Genomic DNA, 21,490 nt, shown 5'->3' with positions numbered 1-21,490 from the left:
CAGAGATTAAATCTATTTTTAGTAACAGCGACCTTGACCTTGTCAATAATCCTGCCACCCCACCCCACCCCAAGCAAAAGTTTCTGCAAGGAAAGTGTATGCAGTGGCTAAATTTATTTTTATTGACAGCTACATTGACAATGTAGTCAAATGTATCTTGGGTGAATGCTTCTTAAATCTTTAAGTATGCAATAACTAGCTTGTTACCATAAAATTATTTATTGTAAAATGAATTTTCTGATTATATCAACACAAGCTGCATATCTGATGAAAGGAAATGGCTACATGTACTTCAAATATGACAAGAGACATTTTTAAGTTTTAAATGAACTTCAGTAACTGTAAATATCATCTGGGCTTGAATTCAATGAGTTTGAATTATCCAGTGTAATGCTAGTTAAATCAGTTAGTTGTATTGTCAGAGAATTTGTGTGAATAGCAATATCTAACATGTCCTATGTTTTATTTTTTAAATGATTGCTTTTTGGAACAGGGGTTCTATTTCATAGGCACCAAATATAATGGAACAGAGCACTGTATCATTTCACACTTCACGAAGAATTAAAAGGAAAAAAAATGTAATACCTCAAATTAGTATTAGGCAATGTATCAAGATAATTAATTATTTTATGAAGTGACATGTCACATCTTTACTCTGAAAGCTTTGTGAAAATGTGGATTTAGTGTTCTATATATTTTACAATACATGTAGTTCTATGAACAGATGAAGATATAGATCTAGAGGTATATAATGAAATTGCAAGAATCATCAGGCTTGGATGAACTACATTCAATGGAATCAGAAGCCTTTAAATAATACTATATATGTTATATAAAGTGTAATTCCGCTGCAAACTACACCATGTTCATGAAGTTAGGCAACATGTTTTTTAATTTTGTAACATATATAGCTAATCCTAGCTACGTGAAGAAAGTTTACATTAAATTCCTTTTACAGGTTTACAGTGTATATTCTCTTTGCACAGCTCAAATATTACAGTAAGCAAATATAACCCACTTAATGTTTTATGATTCACTCAAATGTTGATAATGTCCACTTAGTCTAACAAATACTCTATGCCATTGGCATGTACTCTAAATGTTATTATATATATAATCTTATATACTGATGAATGTTTAACCTGTGTGTATCATACTTTGAAATAAGTAATTTTGAGGTGTAGATGGTCATTGTGTAACAGGATACGCTTTCTCTCTTAAAATCTTCAAATAATCAGTCATTATATGGTCTTAATTCAGATTTACTGAGCTGAATGCATGACATAAACATACATGGTTTATAGTTATAAAAAAAACTGATATGAATATTTTTTAAAAGTGAATGACATAGCATGTTTGTACTTTGCAAATGTGATACAGAGATCACATAATTAATATGGATCGATTTTATTCACTATCAAAACCGTGCAAGATCTTGATTATATAAACATACATTCTAAATTTGATTAAATTCAGATTACAAATGTCTTCCAGAGTGGTAAAAAGCAGAGCAAATCTGATGCAAGATTATATCAGTAATATTTGTTGATCTTGCTCTTTATCAAACCAATCCAAAATTTTATTGATATAACCCAGTATTTAAAGTTTCATCAAAATCAGTTCAGAAATATGACTTTTAGAGAAGCAGAAAGTGCAGTCAATCAAATGCATAATCAATTCATTAATATGCATGCATCTCACTCATTAATCAACTGATGTAATCACAAATCAGAAATATGGCCTCCAAAACTGTAAACAAGATCAGCCAATCAGATGCAAGATTACCTCATTAGAGTGCATGATTCTCACTAAAAGAATCCGTATGAGACTTTGATGATATAAATATACATTCCAAGTTGGATCAGAAATCTGTCCTTTACACTGGCAACAAGGTCACCCAGTCAGAAGCAAAGCTATCACATTTATATGTGTTGATATTGCTCATTATTAAGCCTATCTAAGATTTTGATTAAATATGCTTATATTTCAGGCTTGATCACAACTGCATCCAAAATATGGCTTCCAGGTATATATATAATAAGTATTTGTGGATCTTGCTCATTATTGAACTGGTCCGAGATCTTAATGATGTAAGCATATTTTCCAAATTTAATCAAAATCAGATCAGAAATAAAACCTCCAGAGAGGTATCAAGCTCAGCCAATGACATGCAAGGTCATCATGTTGACATGTGTTTACATAACTCCTCAATGAATCCATAATGATGACAATCACATCAATGATCACATACAGCTACCTAAGGGTACCTCTTTAGAACAGAAAACCATAAACAGGATAATAACTGGAAATACTAAACTAGCAAGCAGTTTTGGAAGGTTTATAGGACCCAAACCAGCAACCATACTGCTTTAACTGCCACACCACTGAAGATCTAAACCACGTATTCAATATATACCCAAAATATCAACCCTCTAGGAAAATATTTATCAAAAACCAAAGAGATTGGATTACCACACACATACCCAGCATTACTTATGGACTCTAATAAAAATAAACAATCAGCATATAGATAGATTCATAGACTCAGCAGGACTTAGGAACAAAATATAATTACTATCCCCACAAAACCAAAATACCCAGTAACTAGCTAAATAAATTTAGAAGACCCCACATAAAAACCCATAACATATGCTTAATTTTATAAAATATTAATAAATCACTTACAAAGCACCTATAAAAAACTAAGAAAAAAAAAAAAAATCGGATGTCCTAGATGTCCTTAATGAACCGAGTAATCAGCTAGGACTCTGGTCCCAGATGTCCTTAACGAACCCTGTAATCGACTAAGACTCCGGTCTCTTGCTAAATAAAATATAAATAACATTCAATCTCTAAAAACATTAATAAATAAATGACTTAAAGAGGCAATATCTAAAAACTTATAAATAACATAACGCAGGAAGCACACCCTAAACACATCGACTAGTAATACAATAATAACCTTGAAAATCTCTCTTCATACATGATTTGTACTAACAACCTCTATAAACAGCATAGAACACCCCCCTTTTTAGAACATTTTGAAGAAGAAAAAAAGGCAAATGCAACAAGAAATCAGTGAGGTGAAGCAACCAGGACTGTTCCTGAGCTCTCCTTCCCACTATTGACAGCCAACCATTCAATTGTAAGGGACCTTTATGGACCCACAGATTGAGGCCAACTATCAGGGTTCCTTGAACCCATAAAAGCCAGGGGGAGGTGGCACCATTCCCTTCCCCAGGAACAACTAGCAGTCTGCGGTGCAGTCAGAAAAAGGTGGCACATGCAAAATTGTGCGCATGCCACTATAATTAAACTCAACAACAACAAATGACAATCACATTAACGAATCCATAATGATGACAATCACATCACTGCTGCATAAAAAGGGCAACATGTTGACATCATAATGTTAATTAATTACAGCTAATAATTCAATAGTCAAATTTAATTGCTTTTCTCAATTAGATTAAATTATTCCATGAATTCAGTTTTAGTTGGCTTTGGATGACATCTAAATTTTGACAGTCTGCTTGCTACAGACCAAATCACATAAACAATGACCCTTGTAGGGCTGACTGAAAACCTGCAACGAGTGGCTGAAAAACTTAATTGCTATTCTAATCCCTAGAATACCTATAGTGGTAGATACATGTGAGTCAGTTATGTCTGCCTTATCTGCACAACTTATCTAATTACTACCCAGGTCCTATATCAATAAGGTATGAACAATTGTGCAGAATAATAATAATTTTGATTATATACATGTAGTTGTGTATTAATAAATGAAAACTGCAACAATTAAAAACTTTCAACTATAAACCATAATTAATAAAATTATACTATAATAATTTGTGACAATCTGTTGTACTTATACCTTTTGGTGCATGATAACTACTTGAGTACCTTGGCATCATGCTTTCCATAATTTGTCATGTTTGGTGGAATGTTATATACAACATAACATTGTTAGAGAAAATATCTTGTATGTTACAACTATGAACATTGTTACTGTAAACTGCTAGGAATAACAGAAAATACAATTAGTCTATCATTAGAACATGTAAAATTAACTAGTCAGCTTGCTAACTGACATATAGAAACAGTATAAATCTAAATATCACCCAGATGAAACAAATCCATGATTATAAGTCAAGGAAAATTACGATGCCAAATATCTTTAAGATTAACATAAATTTTACCTTAGTCAAAGGATCTGAAAGGAAGACTAATTCTTTATAAGTATTTTCAGCTATTGATAATGATCATTATAATATCTAATAATATTTAGTAGAGTCCTCTTTGATTCTACTACAAAAATTTGCTGAAAACACTTAATAGTAATATTTAGTAAACTCTTCTCAGTTTCTATTGCAGATATATGAAACGCTGGTAATATTTGGTTGATTCTCCTTTGATTCTACCCCAAGTCTGCTGAAAACACTTACTGCTAATCTTTGTTCAACTCTTCTTATTTCTCCTGCAAATCTGTGGAAAACAATTACTGTTAATATCTGGTAGATTTTTCTTAGTTTCTACTGAGAACCTACAACAAAAATATTAATGTTCAAACTTGCTTTCCATTTTAAATATTTATTTCTCTATTATGAGTTGTATCAAACTGCTTGAAAAAAATCCCCATAATCTTTGAAAATTAAATAGAATACAAGAAAATTTCTCAACAAATAAAATTGACTATTGTAAAACTTCATAGACAGATATACAAAGATGTCAGTATAAAATTGATCAAAATATAAAGATATTGTCATAAAACAGCCAAGTACAAAGACTGCAATTTGGTAAATGAAAAGAACATTTCATGTAGGAAATTGATATAAAAGTGCTTTGCACTTTGGAATGACCACATTCTGAAAAGCTCTAACTCAGCCAAAAAATATTTTCACTGTCCCTTTAATTAGTGTTCTGCAAATGGGACATTTTCTCATTGCTGGAGCACAGTCAGGACAGGTCACCAAATGGCCACATGGTAGAAAAACCACACTGCTGGTGTTGTCCAGGCAGATTTTGCATAGTGTAGTTTCACATAATTCTCTGTGCTCTCTCCTGATCTTCTCTGGATCTATTTGAAGCCCTTCAACAGTGCCACCCTCTGCTACTTCACCATCTGAAGTGAAATTATACTGCTAGGTGCAACGTCATGTTTATAACACATAATGGAGGCATGGAACACATTTTGAAAATAATGAATATACATGTAGAGAAACAGTCATACAAAATGATGACAAACATATTAGAGTTGTAAGTGAACAAGAACTCAGAAGATCTCACTGTTGTTGAAAACTAAGACATGAATTCCAATGCAAAAATTAATCCAAATGAAGACGGACTGGCAGACAAGGTTAACACTATCTGCCCCTACAGCAATGTAAAGTAGGATACGATGACCAATTAGGCATGCAGATTGCACTGATCATCAGGTGTACTTGTTATGCATTATTCATAGAATGTAATACTTACAGAATGTAATACTCATATAATATAATATTTATAATATAATATTCATAAAAACCACTGGTACGTTTTATGAATTTTGAGTCAAAATCATCATCTTCTGACATGCCTATAATGCAAATTTGGTCGGTGCAGATGTACTGGTTATACCATCCCCCACACCCCATCTAAAAGTGTATAATCACTGAACCTCTAATTAAAACCTAAGTGAACAAGAACATTATATTTATTAACTGTACCAAAACCTTAAATATAACTTTATCCAACTCAACACTAATCCCAATACCCATTTGAAACTATGACACATTTTCTAAAAATATCCAGACTTAATATAATCAGCTCATTATCATGTCCTTACACACTGCCTGAATTTCATTGGTTGTATTAAAAGGAGGTCCCAATTAAATGTTTCCAATAATATTCATAATAATTACAATAACCTTAGCTGTGCTGGTAATCACAAGTCTTTTTTTTTACTTTTTTTACTAATGAAAAAAGTAGCAGTAGCTAAATGATGATATTTCATAAATGTTATTACCTACTTATGACAACTAATTCCTCTGAAATAAAGAAAAACAATTTGTTCATACCTTGCTTTCTATCTTGTTTTTTACTTTCTTCATCAATGTCATTTGCTGAAAAATCAATATTTAAGAATATTATTCAAAAACATGATTCCTGGCCTCTTCACATGATTCAGACATGCTAAAAGTGAAGATGAAGAGGATTTTACAGCAATGTGCTGCTTTGTCAAAGTCATTTCAATGAAGAAGAAACAAGATATTGCATGACACTGTGAGAACAGGAGGTGGAATGCTAGTTATGTATTGCTGTTTCTGAATCACTTTACAGTGAAAGACACAAGCCATGGTATGATACTATGAATTTACCTAGTTATCTGGAGATTAAAATTTTCATGAATTTTGTTGTTGCTATAAAACATGAATTTAAGGATCCAATGAACAAAAATCATTCTGAGGTAATAATAGGACTCCTTTTCCAAACCTATATATCAAAGCACCACAATATTTTGGTAAAACCACAAAACTGATACCCATGAAAAGAAATAAATTGACTGGAGTTAAATTCCATGAAAAAAGAATGTTTTTGACAAGACTTGTTTACTGTAGTTAATAGCATAATTAGTGAACATAACTTACTGTAGCTGTAGCCTTATACATTACCAAACAGGAGAGATCACTAGATAAATGTCTAATCCTGAAAGAATTACAGAAAAAATACGTACATCCCTCCTGACTTGGCTTTCAAAATATGCCTCAGCTTTGAGACTAAATTTTTCTCAAATTCTGGACCAACATTATTTAAAATTTGCAATAGAAACTTTCCATATAATGTATGGTTTGCATGAAGTTCGGTGTCAATTCTATGTAAGGACAGAAAACTGTCCATGCAGAACACTTGTTCTGCCATTACTTTGGGGCATATATAAAAATAGCATATAAAGTCATGCTGCAGAATAAGTTTTATATAAAACGTGTTACGGTATTACATAGTCCTCTAGGGTTTCTAGTTACCAGTTTGACCACTCTGGTGGCCTAGTGGTTAGAGCATCTGCCTCAGATGTGGGAGGTCGTGGGTTCAATCCCCAGCCAAGTCATACCAAAGACTTTCTAAAATGGTACTAACAGCTGCCTCGCTTTGCGCTCAGCATTAAGAGGTTAGTGATAGGACTGGTTGGCCTGGTGTCAGGATAATGTGACTGGGTGGGACATCATGCCACATGTCTGCAGCATGATGCCCCAGTCCTACACATTACTAAAACCTGTCACACTGCAGACATCATAGTGATATGACTGAAACATTATTAAAGCTATGTTAAAAATCCAAATCATGCACACACACATACCAGTTTTGGCCTTGTTAGTATTCATCAGAGGAAAATAAACATGCCATTTCCTGCTTCCAAGTTTCAATAACCAGTAAAACAAGAACTGCGCACATTAATGTTGGGAGTGTTTGACCAGTACATTACATTTTCTTGAGTATCAGCAAAATACAGAACATGTATGTCAAAGTTCATTGCTATGTATATGAGGGCATGGGTCAGACTGTCTTTGTGTATGACCTGTTCTGTCTGGCTAAAGATGACTGTTTGCATTTCCATTCAGTATATATTCAAAGGATGGTAAAGTGATATTTTTGGTATACTTTAATAATACCTTTTGGATTGCTTTCATTTTCTTGTGCAGACTGTGGGGATGGTGAGGGTCGAGCATTTGCTTTGTCCTCTTCTTCAATTGCAAATAAAGCCTCCATTATAATTTGGCCAGTCAGCTCTTCAGTTCCTATCATGCAACAACAAAAAGCTGAAGACATTTACAGGCTTTTGAAGTAATGACAATTCAGCATGCTAAGAAATCCTCACATAAGATTTCTCATTGAAGGTATACAAAAGACAACAAAGAACAGATAACATGTTTTTAATGCTGAATGCTATCTTTTGTTTTCAAATGTCTCATGTACTGCAAAAAAAGGCCAAGGATTATTATGCAAATATATATAATGTACACCCTCATTCACAAACACACTTTAGATTCTCTCTGTCTTGGGATATAAGCAACTGTTATCTTAAAGTTCTTTATTACAAATTCCATGAAGACTACATAAGAAACATATAAATATTGCCATATTGCAATGATGCCTAATGTTATTTTTATCTTTCATCTCTACACTTATGAGCATTTGGCACTTGTCTTTTGGAAATAAGTATTTATGCAAATAAATATTTTTGGGTAAAATAATGTTTTTCATAAATTTTATGACATAAATTAAAAGCTGCATCCTCAAATGCAAGCTGATGCATATTTTAATCTTCTTTTTCAAAATAACATTAGCAGCAATACTTACTATATATATTAATGTAAAATTAAATAGTCAACTAGGAGCAGCATAGACCAAGATCTAGTCACATAATGTGCCAGAAAATTAAGGTCCACAATTGTCATGCCACAAATAATTCTGAGTTGAATTATCATGGATAAACAAATGTGCCAGAATATAATGTGGAAGGGCAGATTTATGCTCATACTGTTCACATTTGGGTGTATGTTATAGGGGTACATATGGTGGTTATTTATAACAATTATGGAACCTGCATTAGCTCAGTGGCTAGAATATCAGATTCTTGACCATAAGGATGCAGATTAAATCCTGTGTTACAAGTCCATGCTCTTAAAATAAGTAACAGAAAAGAGTGAAGACAACAAGCTTTATAAAATTTAACAAATAATTTATTTTCGTAGAATACAAAGTGAAAAATGAGAAAAAAGAACTTACAGTATTGCAAATTAAATCAAAAAGTAATCCAAGAATTAAAGGCACAAGTCCTAGTAATCAAAAGTCCTGAATAAAACTTAGTTCAAGTCCCAAAGAGATCCATAATTGAATGCAATGATGTGTCTGTTATAGTCTGTGAAGTACTGAAGTATCTCTGTTGAATCACGGAAATACTATTCCAGGTTTGAATTCAGTATAAATTCCAGTGATTGTCTCTATCCAAGAATTTTGTCAGAGCATTTTGTTTTTCCAGAGAAAATAATCACTTTAATTCAATAATTTGAAAAAATAAAATTCAGCCCAAACTGGTCACAACATAATACAACCAAGAGTTCTAGATGTTAAAGCATGACTGGTAAAATCCTCACAGTCACAAGATAATATATTTCTCTGCTGACCTCAGGTCACAATTAGCATTTCTAAAAACAATTACCTAGTGAAAAATAACCTTCTAGAATGATATAATGAGCCTTGTTTACTTAAAACATAATAGCCTATAAAGTTCACTTTGAAATCTCCAAAACTCTGACCCTGATCAACATATTTAATCCTTATTGTTTACCTGAATAATAATCCTGATAATAAGCTCATACACATAGAGAATAATGAAGCTGTTATTAATTCTTCACATAAATGAAATAAATAAATAAAAACAAGACAATCAGGTCAGGCAGAAATTAATTCAGTTTCAAACAAGGCCAAGGCCAGCATACAGTGTTACATTACAATAGCATGTAATGCAATAAAAAAAATTAAACTAACAAACAAGCAATTAAATTAAGTATACATAACACCTGACCAACTATACCAGGCTTGTTGTTATTGGGCAAGACACTCCAATTACCTTAGCCAGATATAATCTTAATATGCTTTCAAACACCAATAATCAAATATAAACTAACCCTTTTTAATCAGTGCTTTCTCAATGGCCTGTGAAACCATCTTGGGTTGGTATCCCATGTCTAGTACACTTTGAGCTGCATCTGTCAGCAGGTATTTCTGTATTTCTGCATTGCCTTGTGATGGGGTCGATACTGTTGCTCCACCAGCATCACTAGCTCTGGCTCCTGTGCTGCAAGCAGAGTCCTTAGCAGTAATGGATCTGGTTGAATTATTGTCATGAAAATCTGTTAAATAAAACCAAATATTTCTGAAGTAAAAATACAATATGTGGTGATATAAATTTGGTAAACAAAATATTTTCCTCTCATGAAAGCATGACAGAAATATATAATGCAAGTAGGCAGTAGAATGGAATATTACTGGATTGCAAATGAAAACTGTTGACTAAATGACATTGACCTTGGACCATTTATATCTAGTCTCTATGACTTCAAATAACAGAAATTAAGTATAACTATACAAATTGTTTCTGGTTTTAAAAACCTTGGGCATTTGAGCATGCTTAGTTTAATACATCAGTAATGTTTTTTGTATAGTTAAGATCTCTTGCCACTGGCACACTTTATGTCTATTACTCTGAGTCCTTGACTGAAGCAACATGAAGTCATGCTACTGAAACATTACCAGGAACAGTACATGATATGCCTATGTTCATATTGTTTAATTGTTCTTGCCCTATCTATCTAAGGACAAGTATGATATTGTTGACTCAAAAGATTATTGATGAAAGGGTTTCAGTGAACTCAACCTACAGTCCAGGTATGACATCCTGAAGTAAACTATTATTGTCAGAAACTACTATTTTCTGACTCAAGTGGCCTAAGTGGTTAAAGCATCCATCTCAAGTTCAAACCCCGGCCAAATCATACCAAAGACTTACAAAAATGGTACTAACAGTTGGCACTCAGCATTAAGAGGTTAGTGTTAGGACTGGTCGGCCTGGTGTCAGGATAATGTGACTGGTCGGCCTGGTGTCAGGATAATGTGACTGGGTGGGACATGATGATGATGATGCTACATGTCTGCGGCATAACGCCATCACTATGAATTGTTTTCGTTAAGAAGTCATTGGAAAGAATTTCTAATTTTAGTAATGGTAGCAGCATTTGATGGCAGATCACAGGGATCGTCCTGGGCTTCGCCAATGTCGCAAATTGCGATTTTTTTTCCTTATTGGCGACAAAAATATCCCATCTGGCGATTTTTTTGGCGACATACTTTTTGGTTATTTAATTTGTACATACAATCATGGATTTGGACTGAATAAATTTAAAGCCAGAATGAAAGGAAGCCACAAACTTGACTAAGCAATGCATTGGAATCAATCTGTTACACAAACGATCCTTTGTTCTTATTGACAACCCTATCTTTACAGTGCATTGTTACATCATAATCTGCTTATGCTGACATCTGGGCCGAGTACTGTATGCTGCGATACAGTCAATCATGCTACCGCACTATACCTACAACTGACCGACTTCTGAAGACGCGAATAGAACAGATACAGTTAATTGTATGGCTAATCCTTCTGTTTTTTTTTTAATACATATACCAATACAATAGTTTTGCTGAACCTTCATAGAAAATTGATAACCTTTGAAGTACCGACTACTGTGTATAAATACAAAGCAAATGGAAAAAATCTCAATCACAATTACATCTGTCGCCAGTGCAGCATTTTACTCATCGATCTTTTCCTTTTGCCTTCAGTCCCGTGTTACGGCTGCAGAGACTTAAACTCCGCAACAAGAAATAGGAAAAAAAAAAAACAGTTGTGCATAATTAATAATTATTTATTTCTCAAAATACAGGAGTGAAAGAATCCCTAAATTGGGTGTGAATTTACGCTTATATATACGGTCCAATATTGCCAGGTGTTGACTCGTGTAAGTTTCATTCGTGGGAATGGAGATCCTATTTTTCTTGTCGAGAAAATTTATACAGCATTCAGTGATCATTCTTGGGATTTAGGAAGCAATTCGCTACAAGCTTTGTGAAGCTAGCCATAAAAAAGGGGGGGGGGGGGCTGCTGAGAGACTACTGGTGTCAACTGTCAGCACTGAGGACTGTGAACGTGGATTCAGTAAGATGAACCTCATAAAAACTGACATCAGAAATAAGCTCTGCATCTCATATCTCGAGAATTTAATGAGAATCAGCATGTACAGATGTGAAAAATTAGACTTTGAAACTGCATTCAACAAGTGGGCAGCCCTAAAATCGCGACGGATCTTCATGTAACACTTTGTAACATTTTGTTAATACTTGTTGTAATTAAAGTATTAACTAATCCATCTTTTGTAATTTTCATTGCCTGTTACATTAATAGACTAAATTAACACTTGGAAAAATGTACACTACTTGTTTTGGCGACACTTTTTGAAAATTGGCGACAAAATATTGAGGTTGGCGATTTTTTTGGCGACAGCTTTTTAAAAGCCAGGACCATCCCTGACAGATCATTATCATTTTGTACACATTTAAAAGGTTTTCATGCCATGATGCTGTCAAACATTGTTTCATTCTGTTCAGCAACTGTAGAGAAAAAGCCACTTGAAGGTTTTGCTTTTTTTTAGTAATGGATGCTATTTTGGATGAAGATTTGCATCATTTCTTCAAATCTGAAAGGGGCCCCGAGTGGCCGAGTGGTCTAAAGCGCTCTTCGTTACGGATCACTGCCATCTCACCTCTGTCTGCGGCGGTTCGAGTCTAAGATTCAGCCAATGTGGGCATGTGAGAAAGCCTGCCAGTAGCTTCTCGTGGGTCGGTGGTTCTTTCCGGGGTTTTCCGGGTTCTTCCTCCACCATTAATACTGGCCGCCATGTATAGCCTATCGTGCTGAAAAATGGCGTTAAACCCCACAACAACAACAACAACAAATCTGAAAAGCCTTTTATAATAGGATTGTAGTATTGCTATCTAACAGAATATAGCATACACTCACTGTCTAAGCTATCAGCCAACAACACTATATATGAAATGCTGCTTTTCTGTAAACTTGATAAAAGTTATGATGGGATGGCTTTTAAAAATAAGTCTTGCAATGATGGTTTCTTCAATTCTAAGAAATGGTGGCAATGTCTGATGGCAGATCAGCATAATTTGAAGAATTTTAAAATGTTTTGCACAGAGATGATTTCTGTAAAAATTGGTATTAGGCTGTTGAACAGTGTTTAAGCGGTCATTTAAAAACTTGTTTAAGCTTAGTAATGGCAACAACATTTTGTAATGGACTGCATTATTTGAACAAATCTAAAATACATTCTTGCCAAAGATGAATTCAAATGGATCAAACTTTATAGAACAATATCTAAACAGAAGCTGTTAGGGAGGCTCTACCTAATCTGGTTAAATTATGTGCAATTTTATATAAGTTACTTAAAGATGTTCATATTTTCAGTAATGGTGGCCAGATTTGATGGCAGATCTGTACAGCTTAAAAAAAATCTGAAAGGCCCTTGTGCTAATATGCTTTCCTGTAAGGGCCTTAGCAATGGCAGGGCCCATAGGATTTAATTTTGGGGTCCCCTGTGAGCATGGGATTTAAAAATTGCTCTTGAGGACCCTGAGAGCATGGGGCCCGCTTGGGCCAAATTGGTCCAATCGGCCTAAGGCCAGTCCTGATGCTTTCTGTTAAATTTCAGTAAAAATTATGTTCAAATGTTATTTAAAATGTTACTTAGAAGTTTGTTTTCTTATTTTAAGCAATGACATCCTTATCTGATCATAGATCATCATATTTTTTTACAACTTTTAAAGACCTTTAAATCCTTATGCCTTTTGCAAATGGACATGAAATCAGTCTAATGTATTTTTTTCACAGAAGCTGAAATTAGTACAATGTCAAAAGATAACAAATAAAGAATGGATAATGCACAATGCACTTAGGATTATACGATATGCTCACAACTTGACCTTATGGTCCGGTATTCTTAAATTTAAAATAAACATGTTGTAAGAAGATACGTTTCTGAAAATATGTGATAATAATTACATTTTCTTTTCTTGTAAAAAGACTGAAATTATCTCTGGTGGCACATCATGAAAAAGATCTTAATCAAGTTGACATAAAACAAATTTTATCCCATATCAATGGGCACTGGCAAACTATGCAGTCAGGTTGATGTTAATCCTTCAAGAGTTAAGTATGGCTATGGTTTGTGTGTCCTATAAGCAAGTAACACAATGCCAACTCATCTCAATAATCTTTTAAATATGAGGGTTGAGGGATGTCCCAAATGCTTGCTTGTGGAGTGGTTCTTATTCCATATGTTTACCATAAACATGTTAAGTAATACAATAATTGAAATTGCTAAATGGCAATTTCGATTCAGAAGGAAATGACTATAGACCAACCTACCTTCCTTCACAGTATTCACCTGACCTGCCTCAGTGATGTTTTGAGCTGGCTGGTTTGATCTACTATCACTATTATTCCCAGCTGCTTCCTCCTGGAAAAAGAGAGAACATATGCATGCCAATATTTTTCACAGTGATGGTTACTGGAGTTCTACTTTTATATAGGGATGTGGTTCAAAGAGGGTGGAGATGGGGTCTCTGTGCAAAGCCTATTTGAATGAAAATATGAGATAACAAGATTTTAAAATTCACTGTTGTGGTGGATATTTTGGATATCAACTTGGTACCATATTCAGTTCAGATCAATAAGATTTCTTCTGGTGCAATCCCCATGCTGACATGACTGTTTTGGAGAAACAATGAAAACAAGATTTTCAAGATGGATGCCATGGTAGCATATTTTATAACAGATTGGGGCCATTTCTATTTAGCACTGACTAAGAAGTCATTTTGTTGAATGTAAAATGTTGATATGACCAGCCATCTAGAAAAAGCAGTGATAACAAGATTTTCAACACGGCCACTCTGTTAGCCATACTGGACCACAGATCACCTCCATTTTTATTTATGACCAACTAGATATCATAAAATGTCTTTTAGTGAAAATCTCATGTTAATACGACCATCCATTTAGGAGGAATAGTAATAAAAAAATATTTAACATGGTCACTGTAATGGCCATATTGGAAGTCTAAGCAGCAACATTTTCATTTAGGACCAAATAAATATGGGACAAATAACAATCTTCAAAGTACTTTAGGAGGACTAGCAATAACAAAACTGATAGATTTATAGACAGCTTTCAGACTGAGACCATTAGAAATAAAATCTCAACAAAGCAGATATTGTATTTCTACGGATGTAGTTAAATTTGAATGTGATTAACATGCATATTCAGTTTTCAGTATTCCAGTTATGTCAACCCTAAATCCTAGATGTATTTTAAACATATTGGCTTTCTTGAGGTTTTCAAGGTTTGAAAAAGTGGTGTAATTTGCTGACCTTTAAAGTTTCCAAACAAGGCTTCTTCATTTCAATTGAAGTAAGAATATTATCTTTCATACCTTTATACAATTTTAAATACTATCTGTCTCCATTGTTTGTGTCTAGCTTCACTTTACTCACATAAGTAAGCTTCACCTTGATTTCCTTTGCCAACAAATAATTAAAGATTATTAATTATATCCATTTTTATGACTATTGATGTTTAATTTGTGCAAAAGCCCATCTGCTCACATTTGTCAGTCCTTGAGGGTGCTAACTCTAAGGATCAGGGTAAACCTGGCTGTCCTCCGGGGACAAGAACCATACTGATTTCTTTCAATAAATTGAAAGTGATGTTGCTTCAGTTAATTTAAGTTTATCCATCATTTTAACCACCAATGGAGATATGAGATGCTACTATCTCCAGAAGGTATTTAAACATAATTGATTAGAAACTATCAATATAGGTATTATGGTGCTACAGAGGTTCACAGCATCCACTTTTAATTTGAAGCAATTTCGAATCATAGACCATGTAGATATAAATATACACAGGCTGGGAAGTGCACTAGTTGGTGTACCACTCTGTACATCATTCTGGCCTTGGAATGCTGCCAGTATATATACAGGTCTTCCCATCAGTCTTGTAGAATGCTAATAATGCTCCTTGTCTCCTATAGCAAACTGTTAAACTAGATACTGTCTCAATCTGGTTGTCAGAGTCCTACAAACTCTGCAGCCAACCACTGCTAAGCTCAGAGTAAGGCAGAAATATCACTTGAAATTTCATTCTTCTCCAAATGTGACAGCTTCATTGCCTTGCCAAAACAGCGCAAGCAGTTCAGTTTTAGCTAACAATGACAACTAACACTACAATGGGACTTGCCCTTCCACTGGTGGCTGGTATAGGTGAGTCTCCCAAACAACAAATGTGGTTTTAGACTGATTATGAAAATATAAAATTGGGAGTAAGCATTCGGGAAGTAGATGTGAATTTTATGAAGCCACAACCCTACAATTTGTGTACTAGAACTGTGCCACAAGTATGCCAAAATTGTGACCGATGTTAGCTATAAATGTGTCATGCAACCTTGCTGTAAATTGTATTTGGAATTTCCCAGTACTGTTTGCTATAAACTTGTGCTGCAAAAGTAGTCTGCATATGAAAGACAATAATGCCACAAAATTGTGAGAAGTCTACTGAAATTGTGTGACAAAGGCTTAATTCTTGGTAAGAATGTTTAACTAAATGAGAATTAATTTCTGTTCACCATATGTTTAAGAGATAGTATGCTGATCAATGCATATGTAAATATCTTATTGTTCTCTGTATTCCTACTGTCATCTAAATAAAGAGGTGAATTCCTCACCTCTTATTTTGAGGTTGAACACAAAAATCAGTACAGTTGTAAAATATCTTACCCTCTCAGCTATTTCAACTGCCATCTTTACAAGGGAGACAAATTCCTCCCCCTTCATTTTGCGCACATAAACACATGATATTGACCATCGTGCATGTTCAATCCATGGATCATCTTCACTCATCCAATGACGCAATCCAACTCCACAATAAAAGCAGCGCACACAGTCGCTGAATCCTGAATAAAAAAAATCATATGACCCATATTTCTCTTACTTTCATTCAGTTGTTTATTTTATCATCTTCTTAAAGGAACATAAACCTGCTATTTAGTACTTTGTGACACTATAACTGACAAATGATTAAGTCAAAAAAAAATATACACTTATGTGCATGTGCACACACATACACAAACAGTTACGCATTAACAAGGGGGCCCCGAGTGGCCGAGTGGTCTAAAGCACTCTCCGTTACGGAACACTGCCATCTCACCTCTGTCTGCGTAGGTTCGAGTCTCGGATTCAGCCAATGTGGGTATGTGAGAAAGCTTGCCAGTAGCTTCTTGAGGGTCGGTGGTTCTTTCCGGGGATTTCCCGGGTTCTTCCTCCACCAATAATACTGGCCGCCATGTATAGCCTATCATGTGCTGAAAAATGGCGTTAAACCCTACAACAACAACAATGCATTAACAACAACAACCACATTCATTCAGCTTTATATAACCTTCCAATAAAGACTTCCGTCATTTTCCTCTGAGTACTTTAACATGTGGAAACAAAAGTTAAGAACTTTAAGTAAAATTTGGTTTTGTTTAGACAATTAATTTTGTTGAAACATTAAATGTACCATATATTATTGTTTTAAATGACTGATCTGTATGTTCGTGCCCTGTCATCAGGCTTTCAGATTAATTAATAAAGGTTTTAGTAGGTATATATTAGTAGTTTTATGAACAAAATATCCCAAACCAATGTAAAAATTCATAATTACAAGCCTCCAAAACACAAGAGACCAATTATTTTTTTCTTCAAGTAAATAAACTTCAGTTTTAGTAAGAAATATATTTTTGGTAGCAGAACACACCCAACACTGAAATTACTGTGTAAATTGGTACCATGTTGAAATGTCATTTGTGTGATATTTTTCTGAATGAGTGAGCTAAATAATGTTGCCAATTGGTACAGTATTATACATTGACTTGTTTACTCATCAATGAAAAATAAAGCTAAGTATCAATGACATACATTACATCCACATGAAATAACCCACAGTGACTGGTTAAGATGATACAGGTTTATACTTTATACTCTGTGTTATTTCTATCACCTGCAACAAATTATACTTCTAACCAAACTTTAAATTCATCTACTTGCCTCAAATGACTGAAATTCTACTCCACAATTCAATATATTGTTGTAACAGTTGACCTAAGGGATCAAATGTTATTTAATGAAGAATGGGAATGCTTATGTTGGCACAAATCAGTTTTATTTACGTGTTCAATATGTAACAGAAACTGCATGTATCAAGCTCAGTGTCATTGCCAAAATATTCAAATACAAAACTATGTGCTCTGATTTTATGCCCTGTTTTAGAAAACAAAGATGTGTGTTTCAGATGAAATTAAAATCTGTAGCTGGTCAGCGTTTTTAGTTAACAGCGAAATGCAAATTTAGGCCACTTCAATATTATACAAATGAAGGTGTGGGAAAATTAGTATGTCAAAACAAAAATTATAAATGTCAACTATTTTTGAAGCAAGTTTGCTAGTTCACATGCTGGTTTCGAATGGATGCAAAATAAGACTTAATTAAAATTATGATAAAATTACCATCAATAATAATAGATAATTATATTTGGTATTATATGAGATAACAAAGTCCCAGTTTTTGGCATTTCTCACCATAAGGATTAAACCTCAAAGCAGAACAGATAAGTACCATAAAGTGAATGTCTGGAAAACCTGTGAAGAGTGTCTAAGCTTCTTTATGGTCAAGTCTTTCACTCTCATATTAAATTTGATGAAGTGTATTTTAAACAAACTGGAAGCATGTACCAGAGATAGTGTTTTAAAACTTTTATACTGACCTAACTGACATTAAATAAAACTTCTTTTTATCTTGTACCAACTCAGTTTTGTTAACACAGACTTTATAACCTCTCTCAATTCACACACAAACACATTTTGTTTTACTAACAGTCCACCAAAACTATGAAATTCAAGAGGCATTCTAAACTTTTGGGAAAATCAGGTCAAAGGTGAGCTAAATTTCAATGCACATGGTTTTCAATGTGTAGATACATGTAGTTCTTTAGTCAATGAACACCTCATAGCCTACCTGCATAGTAGAATCCACAATCAGCCATTTCTTCAGGCTTCTGTCGAAGTTCTGCTGACCATCCCTGGAAGGAGTTTATTCTCATGGTTTTCACAGCATACTGGGGATACTTGGGTGGTGGATCTTCATCACAGTCAGCATGGGCAAAAGGAGTCCGTTGATTGTCCAGTACATTCTGTTCCATTGATGATGTCAGCTGGTTTGGTGCTGAACTTTTGTTTGTTACCAACATTTGGTGAGTTCCACTTGAAACCTTGATCTGACTCTGTTCAACTGATGGAAGCAATAAAGATGACTCACCCTGTGCTGTGTCGGGCTGATTTGACCCATCAGATCTTTGGATGGCAAGAAGGTGAATGTCTGCTGATATTGTGGAATTTGCTTTTCTAACTGGAACATTGACTAGAGCATTATGCATGAGAAAGCTACAGTCTGAAGCCATATTCTGGTGGATTAACAGTGGAATGTCTCCAGGGACCCAGTTGTCTTTACGATTGCCACAGCAATAACATATAACCTGGTCTTGGTGTCCTGCATAATAAAATCCAGCTCCTGCTATTCTGATAGCAAATGGTTTATCCCTTCCTGGAAAGCTTTTCATGGTGCAAAGTCGCAGCATCTCATATTTCATTGTAATCTGTGGTCCAGGGATTTCATTTGATGCAAGTTGCCTTAATATTTCTCTTAATTCTATATCTTCTGCTATTTGTGACTGTCCCTCAACATATCCTACTATTGCATCTCGACTGACACTGGGCAATGGAAGCTGATTTAGTGGAGGCCATATTATGTCACAGAGATCAGACTTTTTCTTGTCTTTCAGGTCTCTTACATTTCTTACATCCTCAACACTGCCCTCTTTTTGTTGAGCTAAAACACCCAGCTCATATTGCGTTTTGTACTCCACCTCAGTGTCATCTTCCCTTTGCTCAAAAGTCATTTTCTTTGTTTTAAAAAAACTCTTGACTGATGTATGCACACAGTGTTCAAAATTAATTGCACATTCTGGATTTCTTTTTCTATTAGTCATTGACAGGTCCTGTGTCATCCCTTCAGATATATTTAAATCCCGTAAAACACAGTCATTTTTAAGTTTTGAGTTAATATATGAATAAACTGCTTTCTTTTTGCATCTTAACGAAACAAGATGAGGAAAGTCCTCTAATAGTGATAGTGTCACAGGTATAAATCCTTCATTGTCTGTTATTAATGACATCTTTGGATTTAATACACTTGCTGATGGAGGTCTCTGTGAATTACAGACACACTCGTGAAAGTACTCTTCATTGTCCTCTTCTTTTGAATAGTCAGATTGCAATGAATGGTAAATTTTCTCATACCATGGTACCATAACTGTACCGTGACAAAATAAGGTGAAAATTAGTTAATATTGATTCGACACATATACATCAAAAGTTATTCTTTACCACCATTGTAACTTTAAATTATGCAGAATGTACTTCCATGATCTGATGGATCAGAGCATGCATTAGGAAGTTAAGATAAAAATATTTGATACTCTTTGCTTCAAAAATTGTATCAATAGAATCTGGAGGAAGTGTAAACTGTTGTTACATGGGTGATAATTATAGCTTACTTCATTTGTATGGAAAAATATAAACGAGTTTTTTTTTATTGATATACTGCATGACCTTGATAGTGCAAAATATCCATCCAACAAAATGAGTTTATATTTTCCCATACAAATGAAGTAACCTTTTTATTATATGTCCATTTTCTTATTCTACCTAATGCTTGTTTATGTAAACAAAATACACTACAAGAAACAAGGTAAATGAATGTATGCCGTATTCCAAACTAAATACACAAGCGCAGATTCTTCAATACACAACAACAACATTATTAATGCACACATAACTCTGCCCAGATAAATCTGAACTTATTCAAGTGCTAGACATCACTTTTGAAAGAGAATGGTCTACTTAAAATTGAAATTTAGATTCATATCATGAATGAATGCGCATTGCAACAAATTTCCATTTAGTCTGGAATGAATAGGTTTTGTTATTTGTGTCGATTCTGCTAATTTTTGTGATAATGATTTCATCAGTGAGGGAGCAGCGTGTTGATATCTGCAAATATGTTTCTATTCTGTCATTGAATTTTTGAAATCATAATATGGATAAAATATGAAGTCTTTCAATTGCAATTATCAAAAAGATGCTATGGAATATTTATTTCATTTTGAATGCAGTAAGGAGGAATTGCACTTGGAATATAGTTGAAATTACAATACAATTTCAGAATGTGTAATTAAGCTTGAGAATCCATGACATAAATAATAATAATAATAATGACCTTATTTAAAGAGGGTAACACAATTAGCTAAAAACTAATCTACCTTGAGGCCCTCATACAAAGGAATTCATTTATTTAAGCTGCATCTCTGAAGCCACTGGATATATTGGGTTTGGAAGAAGGAAATAGAGGGGCATTTCTAATCTCAGCAGGAATGCTATTCCAGAGCAGAGTTCCAGAGTATTGGAAACTTTTTTTAAATAACTCCTTATTTGGTTTGGGAATTTTATACTGTTTGGTAGACATGGATCGCAGGTGGGGAGTATTACCAGGTAGCCTATACTGGAATAGTGATTGTAAATATTCAGGAACACTATTCTGAGATATCCTGTACATTAATTTGGCTTTTCTCAAACAGATTCGGTCTTTAATAGGTAATATTTTTAACCTACCAGCTAAACTTTCCTTGCTTTCTTTCTGGATTGATATTAGCCCAAATGCTCTTTTTTGAAGATGT

The 21,490-nt window shown here is 34.2% G+C and overlaps 1 protein-coding gene across 1 annotated transcript; it reads right to left on the bottom strand.

The window, feature by feature from the left end:
• Positions 1–4,736: 4,736 nt before the first annotated feature.
• Positions 4,737–19,703, bottom strand: LOC149773187 (baculoviral IAP repeat-containing protein 7-A-like). Its single transcript, XM_089946692.1, has 7 exons — positions 18,715–19,703; positions 16,438–16,613; positions 14,033–14,123; positions 9,672–9,896; positions 7,653–7,778; positions 6,063–6,107; positions 4,737–5,125 (listed from the first exon to the last, which is right to left on the bottom strand). Exons 1-7 carry the CDS (start codon positions 19,652–19,654, stop codon positions 4,884–4,886), a joined length of 1,845 nt encoding a protein of 614 aa, XP_089802818.1. The 5' UTR covers positions 19,655–19,703; the 3' UTR covers positions 4,737–4,883.
• Between the last annotated feature and the right edge of the window lie 1,787 nt (positions 19,704–21,490).

This window comes from Sinohyriopsis cumingii, unplaced genomic scaffold (genome assembly GCF_028554795.1).
Source record: "Sinohyriopsis cumingii isolate HCF-2022 unplaced genomic scaffold, ASM2855479v2 utg000837l, whole genome shotgun sequence".
Lineage (NCBI taxonomy): Eukaryota > Metazoa > Mollusca > Bivalvia > Unionida > Unionidae > Sinohyriopsis > Sinohyriopsis cumingii.
The sequence above is the reverse complement of the archived record's forward strand: the minus strand, read 5'-3'. Positions and strand labels throughout refer to the sequence as shown.

What these genes read in the sequence shown, in the direction of transcription:
- LOC149773187 (XM_089946692.1), bottom strand. Translation starts at nt 19,654, where the DNA reads ATGACTTTTGAGCAAAGGGAAGATGACACTGAGGTGGAGTACAAAACG. An exon ending in GAAAGCACTGATTAAAAAGG is followed by an intron (nt 7,779 to 9,671) that starts GTTAGTTTATAT and finishes GTTGCATGATAG; the next exon opens with GAACTGAAGAGCTGACTGGC. An exon ending in AAATGAAAGCAATCCAAAAG is followed by an intron (nt 6,108 to 7,652) that starts GTATTATTAAAG and finishes TTGATTTTTCAG; the next exon opens with CAAATGACATTGATGAAGAA.